General features: G+C 38.2%; 1 protein-coding gene across 1 annotated transcript in view; it reads right to left on the minus strand.

Moving 5' to 3' along the window:
• CD163 (CD163 molecule) overlaps positions 1-17,949 on the minus strand; it is a 386,915-nt gene that overhangs the window by 338,170 nt on the left and 30,796 nt on the right. The window contains exon 15 of the mRNA XM_042780454.1: positions 16,847-16,942. Coding sequence (XP_042636388.1) covers positions 16,847-16,942 — 96 coding nt within the window. The remainder of the gene's footprint in view (positions 1-16,846; positions 16,943-17,949) is intronic.

Raw genomic sequence — 17,949 nt, forward strand, 5'->3', positions numbered from 1 at the left:
TGAGAAACTGGATGCTTTTTCCCTGAGATCAAGAATAAGGCAAGTTATTTCCCTCTCATTACTTCTATGCAGCATCATTCTGGAGTTCCTAGCTAATGCAATAAGGCAAGAAAAGGGAATAAAAGGAATACAGATTGGGAAGGAAGAAATAAAACCATCTTTATGTGTAAATGACATGATTGTCTATGTAAAAATCAACAAAAATTATTAGAACTAAGTGATTATAGCAAGACTGCAGGATACAAAGTTAATATACAAAAGAAAATTACTTTTATATAAAACAGCAATGAACAAGAAAAGACAGAAAGTATAACAAAATATGCACAAGATCTGTTTGAGGAAAACTACAACGCTAATGAAAGAAAAGAAAAGAAAATCTAAATAATGAAGAGAGATTCCATGTTCATGGATGCACCCACTGTCATCAAGTTGACTCCCACTCATAGCAACTTTATACCAAAAACCAAACTTGCTGCCATCAAGCTGATTCCAACTCACAGCAATCCCCTTTGGGTTTCTGAGGCAGTAAATCTTTACGGAAGTAGATTAGCCCAGTTTTCCTTCTGAGTAGTGGCTAGTGGTTTTGAACCACCAACCTTCTGGTTATCAGTCAAATGCCTTATACTATGGCACCAGAGCTACTTAACAATCTTATAGGACACAGTAAAATTGTGCCATATGTTTTCATGTCTGTAAATCTTTATGGAAGCAGACTGTCTCATCTGTCTTCTGCAGAGCAGCTGGTGAGTTTGAGCCACTGACTTTTTGGATAGCAGCCAAATGCTTTAAACACTGCAACATCAGATTTCATCATTTGTAGATAGAAAGACTCAATATTGTTAAAATGATAGTCTTTCCAAAATTGATGTACAGATTCAATGCAATCCCAATAAAAATCTCAGCAAGTTATTTTGTGGATATTAACAAACTCATTCTAAAGTTTATAAGGAAAGCAAAAGACACAGAATAACCAATACAAAACTAAAAGGAGGAGATGAAGAAGGAGAAGAAGAAGAAGGAAGTTGAAGGACCGATACTATCTGACTTCAAGACTTATTATAAAGTTACAGTAATTAAGACAACATATTATTGGTGAAAGGATAGATAAATAGATCAATGGAACAGATTATTGAGCTCAGAAATACCAAACCAAAACCAAACTCACTGCCATCAAGTTGGATCCGACTCATAGCGACCCTTCTCTGGTTTCCAAGGGGTATCACTACAGAAGCAGATTGCCCACACAAATATAGTCAACTGAGTTTTGACAAAGGAGCTCTGGTGGTGCAGTGGCTAAGGCATTTGACTGCTAACAAAAAGGTTGGTGGTTCAAACCCACCAACCACTCTACAGAAGAATGATGAGGCAGTCTGCTTTCACAAAGATTTATAGGACTGGAAACTCTGGACAGTTCTACTCTGTCTTTTAGCATCACAGTGAGTCAGACACAATATGATGGCAGTGGGTTTGGGTTGGATTTCTGGAATATGTCAATTTATTGGATAAATAATAGTCTTCCCAATATGTGGTTCTGGAACAAGTGGACATTCACATGCAAAAAAATCTAGACAGAGAGCTTATACCTCTCAAAAATTAACTGAAAATATATTATAGATCAAATATGAAATGTAAAGCTATACAACTTTATAGAAGACAACCTAGGAGAAAATCCAGGCGACCTCGGGTTTGGTGATGAGTTTTTAGATACAGCTTTAAAAGCACTGTCCATGAAAGCAAAAATTGTTAAGTGGTATTTCATTAAAATTAAAAACTTCTCTTAAAGACACTGTTAAGAGAATGAAAACACCAGCCACAGAGTGTTGTTGTTGTTAGGTGCCATTGAGTCAGCTCCAACTCATAGCAACCCTATGTACAATAGAATGAAACACTCCCTGATCCTGCACCAGCCTTACAATCCTTGCTATACCTGAGCCCATTGTTGCAGCTGCTGTGTCAATGCATCTCCTTGAGGGTCCTCCCCTTTTTCACTGACCATTCACTTTACCAAGCATGATATCCTTTTCCAGGGAATGGCCCCTTCTGACAACAAGACCAAAGTAGATGAGATGAAGTCTGGCCATTCTTGCTTTCAAGGAGCATTCCAGCTGCACTTCTTCCAGGATAGATTTGTTAGTTTTTCTGGCAGTCTGTGGTCCTTTCAGTATTCTTTGCCAACACCACAAGTCAAAAGCATCAACTCTTCTCCAGTCTTCCTTATTCATTGTCCAGCTTTCACATGCATAGAAGGTGATTGAAAATACCATGGCTTGGGTTAGGCTCACCTTAGTGTTCAAAGAGATATCTGTGCTCTTTGGCACCTTAGAGAGGTCTTTTGCAGCAGATTTGTCCAGTGCAATAAAATGTCTTATTTCTTGACTGCTGCTTTCATTGGTGCTGATTGTGGAATGAAGTAACATGAAATCTTTGACAACTTCAATCTTTTCTCCATTTATTGTGATGCTGCTTATTGGTCCAATTGTGAGGATTTTCATTTTCTTTATATTGAGGTGTAATCTGTAGTGCAGACTGTAGTCTTTGATCTTTAAAGCCAGAGTCTAAACTACAGTCTTTAATCTTTAAAGCCACTGACTAGGAGAAAATATTTGCAAAATACATGTTGTTGTTGTTACATGCCGTTGAGTCGGACCCGACTCATAGCGACCCCTCCTTGGGTTTCCGAGGCAGTATCACTACAGAAGTAGATTGCCCCATCTTTTTTTCCAAGGAGTGGCTGGTGGGTGTGAACCGCCAGCCTTCTGGCTAGCAGTCACTGGGAAATAAGCACATGAAAATATGCTCAACATCATAGGTCATTAGGGAACTGCAAATTAAACAACATATTTATTACAATAGCTAAAATCAAAAACACTGACAAAACCAAATGCAGGTGAGAATATGGAACACTGGGAATTCTCATTCGTCGCTGGCAAGATTGCAAAATGGTGTAGCCATTTTGGAAGAGAGTCTGGTAGTTTCTTACAAAACTAACTGTAGTCTTACTATATGATCCAGCATTCATACTCTTTTGCATTTACCCAAAATGAGTTGAAAACTTAGGTCCACAAAAAATCTGTACATGAATGTTTATTGCAGCTTTACTCATAGTGGTTAAAACTTGGAAGCAACCATGAAGTCCTTCAATAGATGAATGCATAAACAAACTGTGATGCATCCACACAATGAAATACTATTCAGTGATGAAAAGAATGAAAGAATGACCTACAGACTATTAAAAAGCCTGAAGGAACTTTAAGTGCATTTTGCTAAATGAAATAAGCCAGTCTGAAAAGGCTACATATGCTTCCAACTACGGATAGTCCCTGGGTAATGAATGTTCAATTTACAGACAACTCATACTTGCCCTTTCATGTTACATAAATTTGCCCTCAGTTTGGAACGATTAAACCTACCCCTACTTGCAATAAATCTTCATGAAAATCACCTTCACTTGCTGCATGTGCAGCTTCTAAATCATGGAAAAGTCTTCCAGCCTTTCTTGCACTAAAATAAACAAACAAACTGCTTGAACAATTTCTCTCAGAAAAATCAGCACAAGGCCGGTCCCCATGAGGCGGAGTTTAAAGATGTCCCAAATGTCCAACTACCTTGCCACTCCATCATTTCAGACATTAACTCCTCCTCCTCCTCTCAGTAATTTCCCCCGTCTTAGGGTTCTGAATTTCACTGTAACGCCTCACAGAACTCACAGACACCCAAGGGATCGTCTCACATAGTAGTAGTGAAGGCTGGCAGGCTGGCGAGTTCCAGGTCCTGAGTGGGTCTGGAGGATCCTCCCAATTCTTGGGGTTTGATGAACCTCAATCAGCAGGTCAGACAGCGGCTGCTGTCCCAAATCCAGGGGTGAGATACGGATGAGCCAAAACACAAAACTGGAGCAAGAGGAGGATGAATCTTCCCAGGATATTCGTAGGTATACCCTCAATGAAGCTAAGGGTGGTGATTTGAATTATACCCTCTAGCAAGGCAGGACTCAAGATGCATTCCACCTGTGTTGCCCCAACAGAAATAACCTAAGTGGATGGGTTTAACAATGAGCAGCTCAAGGCAAATCCCACCACAGAGCTGATTGCCAGTCATTACAGGGAATGACTACTACCAGCTGCCCAGCCAAGTTGATACCTGACCTTAACTACCACACCACCCCAAACAGGCATGGATAATAGAATTTACAATACATCACAGAATGGAGGACAATGGCTAGAAGGGCCACATCAAGCAATTCACCGCACAAACTCACTGCCGTGGAATTGATTTCAACTCATAGCAACCCCAAACTGGGTTTCCAAGGTTACAAATCTTTACATAAGCAGACTGCCTCATCTGTCTTCCACAAGCTGGTGGTTGGTTTGAACCACTAACCTTTTGGTTAATATCCAAATGCTTTAACCACTACATGACCAGAGCTCCTTGCACTAAAACCAAATTTAAAAATAAATAAATAAACCAAACTCACTGCCATTGAGTCGATGCCGACTCATAGGCAGCTCCTTTAGGTTTCTGAGGCAGTAAATCTTTAGGGGGAGCTGTGGTGGCATAGTACCTAAGGCATTTGACTGCTAACCAGAAGGTTGGTGGTTCAAAACCACCAGCCACTCCTAGGAAGGAAGACTGGGTGATCTACTTCCGTAGATACCACCTCAGAAACCCAAGGAGGGGTCACTATGAGTTGAAACTGACTCAACGGCAGTGAGTTTGGTTGAGTTTGAAATTTTTAAGGAAGTAGATTGCCCAGTTTTCCTTCCAGAGTGGCTAGTGAGTTTGAACCGCCAGCCTTCTGGTTAGCAGTCAAATGTCTTAGGCACTACATCACTTGCACAAAGTAGTTGTTGTTATGTGCTGTCGAGTCGGACCCAACTCATAGCGACCTCTCCTTGAGTTTCCGAGGCAGTATCACTATGGAAGTAGATTGCCCCATCTTCCTTCCGAGGAGTGGCTGGTGAGTTTGAACCACCAGCCTCCTGGTTAGCAGTCAAATGCCTTAGGCACTATGTTACCAAAGCTCTAAATAAGAGGCGTATGTACCTATTCTGACTTCCTTACAAGTTCAGTTTAAAAATATACTTAGGAATGGATCTTGTTTGTAAGTTATGGATTACCTGTAAGTGATATTCTGGGTAGTGTCAGTAGAGGTTGTCTACAGCGATACTGTTGTTCTTGTTATTTGCCGTCGAGTCGGCCCTGACTCATAGCGACCCCTCCTTGGGTTTCCAAAGCAGTATCATTATGGAAGTAGGATTGCCCAACCTTCCTTCCAAGGAGTGGCTGGTGGGTTTGAACCACCAGCCTTCTGGTTAGCAGTCAAGTGCCTTAGGCACTATGCTACCAGAGCTCCACAGCGATACTATCACATGTTATATTTAAGTAGGTATAAGACAATACATTTTGGAGGTGTCTCCCAAATAATCCGTATTTCTTTTTGAAATGCTATGTAACAAAAAAGGAGCTCTGGTAGCATAATGCCTAAGGCCCTTGACTGCTAACCAGAAGGCTGACAGTTCAAACTCACCAGCCACTCCTCAGAAGGGAGGTTGGGCAATCTACTTCCGTAGTGATACTGCGCCAGAAACCCAAGGAGCAGTGGCTATGAGTCAGGTCCAATTTGTTGGCAAATAATAACAACAACATATAACAAAATGGTTAAGAGTATACCCTCTAGAATCAGACAACCTGCATTCAAATTTCAGCTCTGCAACTTACTAGTTGCATAACTTTAGGCAAGTCACTTAACTTTCTTGTGTTCCACTTTCCCAAAATCTGAAATAGGTATAAAATAATATCTACCTTATCAAGTTATTGTGAAGATTATAAAGCTAATTTATGTAAAACATTTAGAGTAGTCCCTGGCACATGGTAAATATTATGTTAAGCATTAGCTATTATCACATTGAGTGGAAATGTCAACATGCTAGGGATATACTGAGAAATCAAAGGGGGGAGGTTAATTTTATGACCCAGCATTCTACTCCTAGGTATAGACCTAAGAGAAATAAAACATATGTCCACAAACAAACTTATACACCCATGTTCATCACAGCATTTGGTTCACCATAATGAAAAGGTGGAAACAATCCAAAAGTCCATCAGTTGAGGAGTGGATAAATAATGGTCTCCCAAAGACTAAAGGTTTGCATGATCCAAGCTATGGTATTTTCAATTGCTTTCTATCTATGTGAAAGCCAGACAAGGAATAAGGAAGAATGAAGAACAATGGCTGCATTTGAATTATGGTGTTAAAAAAAAAAAAAAACCTCAACTGCCGTTGAATCAGATCCGACTCATGGCGATCCCTCCTTGGGTTTCTGAGGAGGAATCATTACTGAAGTAGATTGCCCAACCTTCCTTCTGAGGAGTGGCTGGTGAGTTTGAACTGTCAGCCTTCTGGTTAGCAGACAAAATGCTTTAGGCACTATACCACCAGAGCTCCTAATTGGTATACCATGGACTGCCGAAAGAACACACAAATCTGTCTTGGAAGAAGTATAGTTAGAATGTTCCTTAGAAGTGAGGATAGCGAGACTGTCTCATGTGCTTTTGAAATGTTATTAGGAGGAATCAGTCCCTGGAGAAGGACATCATGCTTGGTAAAGTAGAAGTTCAATGAAAAAGAAGACGACTCTCAATGAGATGGAATGGCACAGTGGCTGCGACAATGGGCTCAATCATAGCTTCGATTGTGGGTGTGGTATGATTCTGAGGACCGAGTGGTATTTCATTCTACTGTACACAGAGTTGCTGTGAGTTGGTGCTGACTCATCAGCAACAAAGATGTCCACGTTCTAATACCTAGAACCTATGAATATGTTACCTTCTATGGCAAAGGGCACTTTTTGTATGGGATTAAGTTAAAGATCTTGAAATGGTGTTATTTATCCCATTATCTGGGTGGGCCCAATGTAATCACAAGGATTCTTACAAGGGAGTGAGAAATGTCAGAGCCAGAAAACAAGATGTGATGATGGAAGCAGAGGTTGGAATGATACAAGGTAATAAGCCAAGAAATTTGGGCTGCTTCTAGAAGCTGGAAACTGATTATCCCCTAGAGTTTTCAAATGGAACACAGTCCTGCCAACACATTTCAGACTTCTGACCTCCAGAACTGTAAGATAATAAATTGTGTTGTGGTGGCGTAGTACCCAAGGCACTTGACTGCTAACCAGAAGGCTGGCGGTTCAAACCCACCAGCCACTCCCTGGAAGGAAGGTTGGGCAATCTACTTCTGTAGTGATACTCGGAAACCCAAGGAGGGGTCTCTATGAGTCAAATCGACACAATGGCAGTGAGTTTTTTTGTTTGTTTGTGATAATTTGTTACAGCAGCAATAAGAAACAAATATACCATACAATGGAATATTATCCAACAATAAAAAGGATCAATGTCACTGAATTGTGTACATGTAGAAATTGAGTTGTGTATGTTCTGTTGTGTATATTCTCAACAACAACAAAAAAATAAAGTGTAAAAGAAAGGAATGCTTTCTTATACTGACATATACTGCAACATGAATGAAACTTGAAAATGTTATGCTAAATAAGGGAAGTCAGTCACAAAACGCCACATGTTGTATGCTTTCATTTATTTGAAATGTCCAGAATAGGCAAATCTACAGAGGCAGAAAGTGTATTAGTGATTGCTTAGGGGTTGAGGGTGTTCACAGGAAATGGTAAGTGACTGCTAAAAGATAGAAGGTTTATTTTAAATGTTCTTTTATTAGATTGTGTTATGGTTGCACAACCTGTGAATATACTCAACACCACATAATTTTACACTTTAAATAGGTAAATTGTATGTGTGAATTATATTTCAATAAGGCTGGTATTTTTTAAAAAATCACATAAAACTTCTACATGTAGTTTCTTCTGTCTAGTTATGTATGGGAGTTCTGGTAGCATAGTGCCTAAGGTGCTTGACTGCTAACCAGAAGGGTGGAGATTCAAACCCACAAGCCACTCCTCGGAAGGAAGGTTTGGCAATCTACTTCTGTACTGATACTGTCTTGGAAACCCAGGGAGGGGTTGCTATGAGTCAGATCTGACTCAACGGCAGTGTTTGGTTTGGTTTTGGTAGTTATGTACAAGGAAAAATTTATGCCTGCCTTCTTAGTCATAATTTAGGTAATTCAACCAACTGCATTCTGTGTAATGCAGCAGATTTTTTATTTTAGTTAACACGTTTTTTGAAAGTTTTTTTCAAGGCTCTGGTGGCGTAGTGGATAAGGCACTTGGCTGCTAACCAGCAGGTCAGTGGTTCGAATGCACTAGATGCTCTGCAATAAGAAGATGGGGCAATCTAATTCCATAAAGATTTATAGCCTCGGAAACCCAATGGGGGTCTATGAGTTGGAATGGACTTGATGGCAGTGAGGTGGGTTTTTTTTTTTTGTTTTGTTTTCTTGGTCATAATTTAGGCAATTTAACAAACTGCATTCTGTATAATGCATCAATTATTTATTTTAATTAACATATTTTTGGAAAGTTTTTATTCAAGGAAGAGAGCTAAAATGCTTTTAATTGATCCAGTGAAAGAAGTTTAGTTAAGAGAAGTGAAAAAAAAATCAAGACATTAATACTTGGAGCACAATAAAGCACAGAAAATCCTGAACATCTATTTTTGAAAGCATATATATTTCCAAATAGAAAATGAAAATCTAATCTTTTCATCATTGTACCTGATAACTGTACATGGCAAACTTCTAATTGGTCTCCAAAAGTACAGTTGCTTTCTCTGAAACATGTCATCATAGAGAAGATAGAAAATGCATGTTAATCACATTGCATTCTTCATTACATCCAAATTTCCTGTAGGATAAAGTTTAATCACATAGGGATGTCCACCATTCTAGTCTCATCCTTCAAGATTAAGGAATATGAAATTGATTTATAACTAATAGTGTCACCTTAGTGTTTGCCCTCAACTCCCAACACATACATTGACTTTCTTATGTTATTGAATTCCTCTCTTCTGTCTCCAATTCTCAACTCCTCCCTTTTACTATTAAATGTATTTAAGTGGTGAGTTGTGTAAGATTTGGGAGATCTGGTGGTGTGGGACCTCTGGTGGTGTAGTGTCTAAGGCATTTGACTGCTAACCAGAAGTCTGGAGGTTCAAACCCACCAGCCACTCCTCAGAAAGAAAGTTGGACAATTTACTTCCATAGTGATACTGCCTTGGAAACACAAGGAGGGGTGGCTATGAGTTGGATCCAACTCGATGGCAGTGAGTTTTTGTGTGTGTGTGTGTGTGTGTGTTAGACAAGATAGCTTCAAATCTTCCTAAACCCAAACCTACTGCCCTCAAGTTGAATTGGACTTATAGTGACCCCTCCTTGGGTTTCCCAGGAGGTATCACTATGGATGTAGATTGCTCAACCTTTCTTCCAAGGAGTAGCTGGTGAGTTTGAACTACCAGCCTTCTGGTTGGCAGTCAAATGCCTTAAATTGGATAAAATATACTTCCTATATGTTTTCATAATGCTCTGTACTATATATATTAATGCATATATTATTTGATACTTATAATGTATAATTCTGCTTCTCTGAGTAGACAGTGACATTTTTAAGGTACAGAATCACTTCTTATCTGTTTATACCCAAGTGACTAACACAATACTTGACAATTATAACTGCTTATTAAATTTCACTGAATAAGTGATAAATAAATAAATAAGTTAATTTATGGCAAAAACATATTTGAGATTGATAAAAGATGCAAAGGAGCTCTGGTGGCGTAGTGCCTAAGGAACTTGACTGCTAACTAGAAGGCTGGCAGTTGAAATCCACCAGCCACTCCTCGGAAGGAAGGTTGGGCAATCTACTTTAGTAGTGATACTGCCTCGGAAACCCAAGGAGGGGTCACTATGAGTCGGGTCCGACTTGACCACTCATAACAACAACAACAAGAGATGCGAAAGAAATGGCAAGTAATCCAATGGCATATTTCCATGAGATAAGTGGAATGGCAGAGGAAAGTGTATGCACTACTTTGATACTGAGAAAGGATTAAAAATCAATTTGCATATAAGATTTAGGATATTTAGTTACTAGACTCTAATCAAAGCTTGGTATTGAGCTACTTTAAATCATGTTGTAAGTGCTATTTTCCTTTTAAGTTAACATGTAAATGAGTAAATAACTTTTTATAAAAATATGAACTTTCAATATAGTAGTTGCATTTATATAGAAAAGACATAACTGATATATTCATTTCAGTTTCAGTTATGCTGTCACAGGAAATGAGGAACTGAGCCATTGGGCGTTTGCATCCTTACCAGGTATTGATGTGCTTTTTATGTCAGTGATTAGAATTATAGTAAGAAAGCAGTTAAAGAGCCAATGAGAGTCATGTATTGTAGAGTTAATCATATATTGTTAACAGAACCTTCTATAACCATTATCCCTTTCCTAAAAAAAAAGACAAATCCATTTCAATTTAATAATAAGAAAAATTGTGATTTAAACAAAACAAAAAAAATATACTTTATCCAAATGAAAACATTGTCAAATGGAAAGATCAGATTGTCTTGATGAAACCTTAAAAATGTTGGAATGTTGTGGTGCAGTGAATTACTTGGTATGGCTTTTCTAGTCATGGTCTTTGTGGTGCCCACTACATGATTGGGTGGAACTATGCAAATATAAGGTGGTTGTGGCCCAACAAAGGGATTGGATAGTTTGCTAATAATGTAAATAAGGTACATGGCACCCTTATGGTGGTTGGAGTGTGTAAACAAGGTGTATAGAACCCTAATGTGGGGATTAGGCAGTTTTGTCATTCTGTTAGGCTTAAAATGAGCCTGCCTAGAGAGACTCGACAGCACATAACAACAACAACAACAACAACAGAGGGAGAGATTGGGGATATCTCACTGCCATAGAAGAGAAGAACCAGAGGTGGAGTGAAGCATGTCCTGGGACTCGAGATACCTGTGCTAGGCCTCCTTGGCAGAGACCTGCAGAGAGTGGGCAGAAAGACAGCAGAGAGATGGCAGCAATGGAGTCATGAGGCATGAGACAGAGTCTGGGTTTGCTGGCCCACGGTGTGAGAAAGCTGAGTGCCTTTAGGCAAGAGGCTTGCTGGGGGGGTGGGTACACCTGTCAGCAGAGCTAAAAGACCTTAGTTGACACTTGCCTAAACAGAGCAGATGCCAGGCCGAGAGGCCAAGGGCCAAAGAGAGGTGTGTCTTTGGTCATGGCTGAGGGGAAGTTGTCCTAATTGAAGAATTGTATGCTGAACATTCCTGAACGTGAATTGTAATCTGTTACTTTCCTAATAAACCCCATGATCATGAGTATTGTCTTAGTTCTATGTGGCCATTGCAATGAATTATTGAACCCAGCAGAGAGTAGTGAATGCTGTGGGAGCGATGGCTGGTGTCAGAATTGGTAAAAAGTCTGAAGGGTGGTGGCATGTCTGGCCTCATGGAAATAAGCCTTGGGCTACTGATGGTGATTATCTTTCCACCTTGTGAAGTTAGAGGAGGTCAGAGGATGTCGCTTCCATGCCCTTTTCACAAACGTCCATTCAGAAATTCATAAAATCAAGATCAATATGTTAAGACAGCTCAAACCAGCAATATTCTTTTTTATTTAATCCTCTAGAAAGGCTTATATAAAACATTAAGTAGTCACATTCACCAATTTACTTTTTATAAAATCAGCAGCAGTCTTCAGCATACTAGGAGACAAAGGGCTCCATGGAAACCCAACTGTAATCTTCAGTAAACTAGGTGGATTCTTGCTCCATTCAATAGTCCAAGTCTTCATCAAAGTATCGCAAAGGTTGAACTAAAGTCATAAATAGAAAAATGTTATTTTTCTCTTCATACATATACACATGGAAGGATGCGTTACATTGTAGCACACACACACACACACACACACACGCACGCACGCAGAACTTCATATATACTTTAAAGACTATTATATTTTCCTGAACTGAAAACTTAAATGCAATTTCAGATTTTCAAACTTTGGTGTGTGTTAAGAATTACTTCTATTCCATAGAACTACAGTGGGGCCTAGAAATGTCATTTTTAAAGCATCCCTATGTGATTCTTAAGCAGTGATTCAGTAGCAACTGTTCTTTTTTTTTTTTTTTTTAACTTAATCATTATTTATTATAGCAGAATAATATTCATATGTTTGAGATTATGAAATCTAATAATCATAATATCACAGTCAGTCATAGTCCACCTCAGTTTACACTCTCCTGCTCTCCCTCCTAACTTGTGCCCTTAGGCCCTACAGTTTCCTACTGCTTGCTTCAAATTAGTCAATAGCTGCTAAGTCCTGGAAATAAAGTGTACTCCACCCTGGGATGCTATTAAAGGCTGAGTCCAGGTCAGCTCATGTTCTCTGATTTCTTCCCTTCATCGGCACCAATATGAACTCTGTGTGAAGCCCTCCAGCATGATCCTTTCTAGGACTTGTAAATAATAAACTGCCATTTCCTCATTTTGGTTGTTTAATGTTGAAGTGCGGCTTCCTATCTGGAGAAACCCCTCATTCATGCAGGTGGTCCCACTATCTGACCCTCTCTGGGTGGCTATGTTTTTCCACTTACACTAGTCTTTCATTTACCTATTTATGTTTTTCCACTTACACTAGTCTTTCATTTACCTATTTATATTTATCTAATATCAACGCAATATATATATACTCCCTCCAAAAAACAAAACAAATATATCAAAAACACAGTTACCATCCATGGCGACCCCATGGTTTTTAGAGTGGAACTGTGACCCATAGGGTTTTCAATGGCTGTGATCTTTCAGTAGATCACCAGACCTTTCTTCCAAAGCAGCTCTGCATGGATTCAAACCACCAACCTTTTGGTAAGTGGCCCAATATTTTAACCATCTGTGTCACCGAAGGACTCCTTTATAAGTACTATTTAAAAAGAAAAAAAAACCCAAACTCACTGGTTTCCTAGGCAGTATCACTATGGAAGTAGATTGCCCAATCTTCCTTCTGAGGAGTGGCTGGTGAGTTTGAACTGCCAGCCTTCTGGTTAGCTGTCAGATGCCTTAGGCACTATGCCACCAGAGCTCCCTGATACATACTATACGCATGAAGATTTTTGTAAATGTAAACATTATATTTTCTAATATGATCACATAAATGCAATCATATTTTTTCATTTCTATAGATGATTTTTCCTTTTCTGATTGGTTGTGCCATAATTTTTCCAACCACTACCCGGTGGTGAATGTTTGGTATTCACTGTTTCTAGCTTTTGGCTACTGTGGACAACATTGGCGGGGGGGAAATCCTTGTGCGTTATGTTCTTAGATACTGATGGCTTTGTTTGTGTAGAAGCTCTCAGCTCTTGGGTCAAAATACTTGTGACAGCATATTTTATTTAATTTTAATGTCAGCTGTCAAATTTCTTTCTTCGAAGGCTACCACACCACATTTCTAATAACAATGCCCGAAAATACCATTTTTCCTCTATTCCACCAGCAATAAGTATAGTTTTTAATTTCTGTTAGTATGAATTATATAAAGTGAGATCTCATTGTTAACTATAATTTGAGTTTTCCAGAAATTGTGGAAAATAGTGAATTTTGAGCATTCTTTTCCTTATGTATATAGATCATTTGAAATTCCTTTTTGAGAATGCTTGTCATAGACTTCGTCCAATTATTTGTTGAATTTTTGTCATTGTCTTAACAATTGATGATTGATCATGTGTATATATATGGAGCTCTGGTGGTATAGTGCTTAAGGCATTTGACTGCTAACTAGAAGGTTTGTGGTTCAAACCCACCAGCCACTCCTTGGAAGACTGGGTAATTTACTTGTGTAGAGATACCGCCTCGGAAACCCAAGGAGGGGTCACTATGAGGAGAATCGACTCAATGGCAGTGAGTTTGGTTTTTTGGTTTTATAACATCTTGTACAACTTTACCATAGCATGCAGATATAATTCTTGTTTGTTTGATAAAACTACCCCCATAATCTCTAAAAGAAGATTTATTCATATTTATTTACCTATTTTCTCTTTAGCTCCATGGTTGTACCATTGTTATTGCTTAAAATAATATGAAATTAAGAGATAAGCAAGGCTTATATTGATTTTAAAAAAGCTGCTATATGTTCTTTATATATACAAATTTTATATATATTTCATTCATATATGTATATTTATATATACAGATACATGTATGTATATGGGAATATATCTGTATATGAATTCCTTCTTCCCAATATCTGTTTCATGTTACATGTACTTTTGGAAGGCACATTTTCTTTTGGCTAAATGTTTCTAAGATTCATAAACATCTCTATATGCCTTCAAAGTATATTAACAGTGAAATATATGCATATTTTGATTGAAGCTATTTTTTAAAAAATATTTTGTTTTTAAAATAGATTAATTTATTTTTAAATTTGTAAAAAAATTAAGACTATTTATTCATCTTAATAGATGCATATATAATTTGTGATTCAAAACCAAAAAAAAAATAATCAAACTCACTGCCATCGAGTCAGATCTAACTCATAGCAACCGCTCCTTGGGTTTCCAAGGCAGTATCACTGAAGAAGTACATTGCCCAATCTTCCTTCCAAGGAGTGGCTGGTGGATCTGAACCACCAGCCTCCTGGTGAGCAGTCAAATGCCTTAAGCATTAGGTCACCAGAGATTATTATATGTATATCTGCTAATTTCATTTACTAATATTTTTTCCGACAATTACATTTCTCTTGAATTGCTTTCCTAAAAAAAAATTTTTTAAGTAATAATCTCCAAGTTTAATCAGATATTTACATTGTTATGTGTTATCTTCTGCTATCAACATATCACATACATCTGTCATTTCTAAATAACTAGACAAATGAAGTTATGTATTTTTGTAACTTTCCAGTCTTGTTATTAAAACCTTAAAACTTTTATTATTCAAAGGATATTGATAGCAGTATATAGATAATTTTTGACCTTCAAGTCAAGATTTTAATATCAATTCACTTAATGAAGTAATTATTTGATGTGTACACATGTTCAAGCTGTTGAGTACAAGCCTTAAATGCTAGCTTGATGTTTGCTACTATTGTTCTTGCATATTTTGCTAGCAACCTATATTGAGGGACATGATAAATCAGCAGTTATAAGAAAGACTTGATGTTTTTAATCTAAGCAGATTGAGAGCATACTTTTAACTACCTTAGTCTGTGTCCTGTAAAGCATTTCATTGCTAACCAGAAGGTTGGTGGTTCAAACCCACCAGCTGCTCTACAGGAGGAAGATGAGGCAATCTACTTCCGTAAAGATTTATTATAGCTTTGGACTTTATGGGGATCACTATTGGTCAGAATTGACTTGATGGAAGTGAGTTTTTTAGTTGGTGTCCTAGTAATGATCGCTGGTGAAATATCTCTTATATTTCAACATGAGAAATTATTGTCTGCTCTTTTGGTGAAATGCTTTATGGCACACACTCAATAGTCAATCCCTCACTTCTCCTCATCTATTCTTAACCCAAAGTGGCCTAGAACTTGAGGCAAAATACTGAGTTGATACCTGAGAAGCTCTCAGGAATGTACCTGATTTGAACATTGATGATAAATAAATTCTGGTACTCACCTCTCTGGATCATCAATTCCCATTTTCCTTTTCAGTGTGCCTCAGAATGGTCTCCTTTTTCATTTCAGAAATAGGAAGAGATTTAGACACAGAAATTAGTCCAGCAGAATTAAAACCATCTTACTCATCAGGATTTTCTGAAAGGAAGAAAATAATTACTGGGAAATAAATCGGACCTCCCCTAACTGTGCCTTAGAAGCCCTAAGCATCTGACAATGCTGTCTACAATGAGGAAGACAAGCGTCATTGAGGAGACAGAGATAGTCTTTTCCATCCCTTAAATATATGTTCCTGACACAGTAGCAGCAAATACCAAATTCCTTGGGTTGAAGAAGCGTGGCAGGCCCCCCTCAGAGGTAAGTCATATTGAGAAGCCACTAAAGCCTTCATGAAGTAAGGACAGTGGATCCTGGGATATTTTTCTTCCACTCCTGTAGAGTTATTATTCAGGGGCAGGATTAGTGCATTAGTGCTAAACAGAACTCTGCAGACAAAGAAAGAGGCATGATGCAATGGGAATTAAGGTTAGTCTTGTGAATAATGATGGCTTTTGCTGGGATAAATATGTCAGCTTTTAGACTCTTAGATAAAATATGATAAATATCGAGTGAAAGAAAGGAGAGTAACAGGAAATGAGAATGGAAGAAATTGTGAAAAAGATATGAAAGGTAAAAATAACACTGAGGTTAGCCTTTTAGAAGATTGTTGTTGTTTTTATGTGCCCTCGAGTCTGCACCAACTCATAGCGACCCCTACTTGGGTTTCCAAGACAGTATCTCTACAGAAGTAGATTGCCCAACCTTCCTTCTGAGGAGTGGCTGGTGGGTTTGAACCACCAGCCTTCTGGTTAGCAGTCAAGTGCCTTAAGCACTATGCTACCAACCAGAGCTCCTTATAGAAGATTGCTTTCTGTTTTAATAAAATGAATTCCAAGTCTTGTCTAATTTACTAAGGCTTTTGCTAAAGTTTCTCCAAAATCTATCCTTCTCACTGTAGTTGAAGTCCTTTTCATAGTACATAGTTCTTTGCTTCCTCTGTCAGAAATGACACCATGATTGCAATTACTTTGTTCTGTAAGAATAACTTTGAGCTTATTCCTGCCTTTCTTCTACCTTTTAAGTATCATAAGCTTCCTATTATATGTTTTTAGACTTATTTCCATTGATAAGTAAATACAATGTCTCAATCTCAAATTCAGCTACTGGTGTGAACTCCTGGGCTACAGACTGTCAAAGAACCCACAGACCTAAGAAATTCGGTTGGTCCAGATCATCTCCCTTCAGGCAAGAATTCATCTCCCGGTATTGAATTTGGTGGACTGAATTTTCTCCTCTTGATGACACTGATAAGAGAATCCTGTGTTAGAGATCAGCCGGCCATAATACAACTCACCCTCCTTTATGTGCACTTTTTCCCAGCAGTAAAAAATACCTACACTTTCTCCATGGTATTTGCTTACTTCCATCCCATTCCACTACCAAGCTTTCCCTTACAGTGACATACACTGAAATGAAACAGACGTGTGGCTAAACCTTCTCTAATGCCATCGTATAATTCTTCCCTTAAGGTAACCAACAGTCTTGTCTAATTTACTAAGGCTTTTGCTAAAGTTTCTCCAAAATTTATCCTTCTCACTGTAGGTGAAGTCCTTTTCATGTTGATGATTTCAAATTGCTTTTCCTGTCCTTAATGTTGTCCTTCTCCAACCTCTTCTACATCCTGTTGCCAAAAAGATCTTTCTAAATGACATCTTGACTATTTCTTTCTCATAGATAATGTTCTAGTGATTATTCATCTTCTATCATGGAGTATATTTGGTTCTTCCCTCTTCTCTAATCTTATTAATAGCTTCTCTCCTTACACTCAACTTTTGCTCCCCTCCCCCCAAAGAAACATCCTTTATGCTCCTTTGCATTTGCTCACGGTCTTCTCTTCTCCTAGAAGTACTTTACCCAGACTTTGAACTCCTATTTTCAAAATTTGTCTCAAAAGCCTCCTATACTCTCCTGGCCCTTTTAGTTAATTACTCTCTTCTTTGACTATTTTGTTATTTATTCATATTTAATGTATTATACAGTACAATATGCCCCAAATCCCTGTTTTCCTCTAAAATCATGTTTCCTTTTCATTGAGAAATTGCTCAAATCTCCTCCAGGCTTTTTCTTTCTGGACATTTGATACTTGAATCTAATATTTTTCTGTGTTTTATATTTATTTTTGGTTTTTATGTGTAGACATATTATGTTGTTGCTGTTAGTTGCCATCGAGTTGCCTCCGACTCATAGTGACCTTACGTATAACAGAATGAAACGTGGCCAGATCGTATGCCATCCTCATGATCACTGGGGT

This window comes from Orycteropus afer, unplaced genomic scaffold (genome assembly GCF_000298275.1).
Source record: "Orycteropus afer afer isolate SDZICR_OR568_19922 unplaced genomic scaffold, OryAfe1.0 scaffold00040, whole genome shotgun sequence".
NCBI lineage: Eukaryota > Metazoa > Chordata > Mammalia > Tubulidentata > Orycteropodidae > Orycteropus > Orycteropus afer.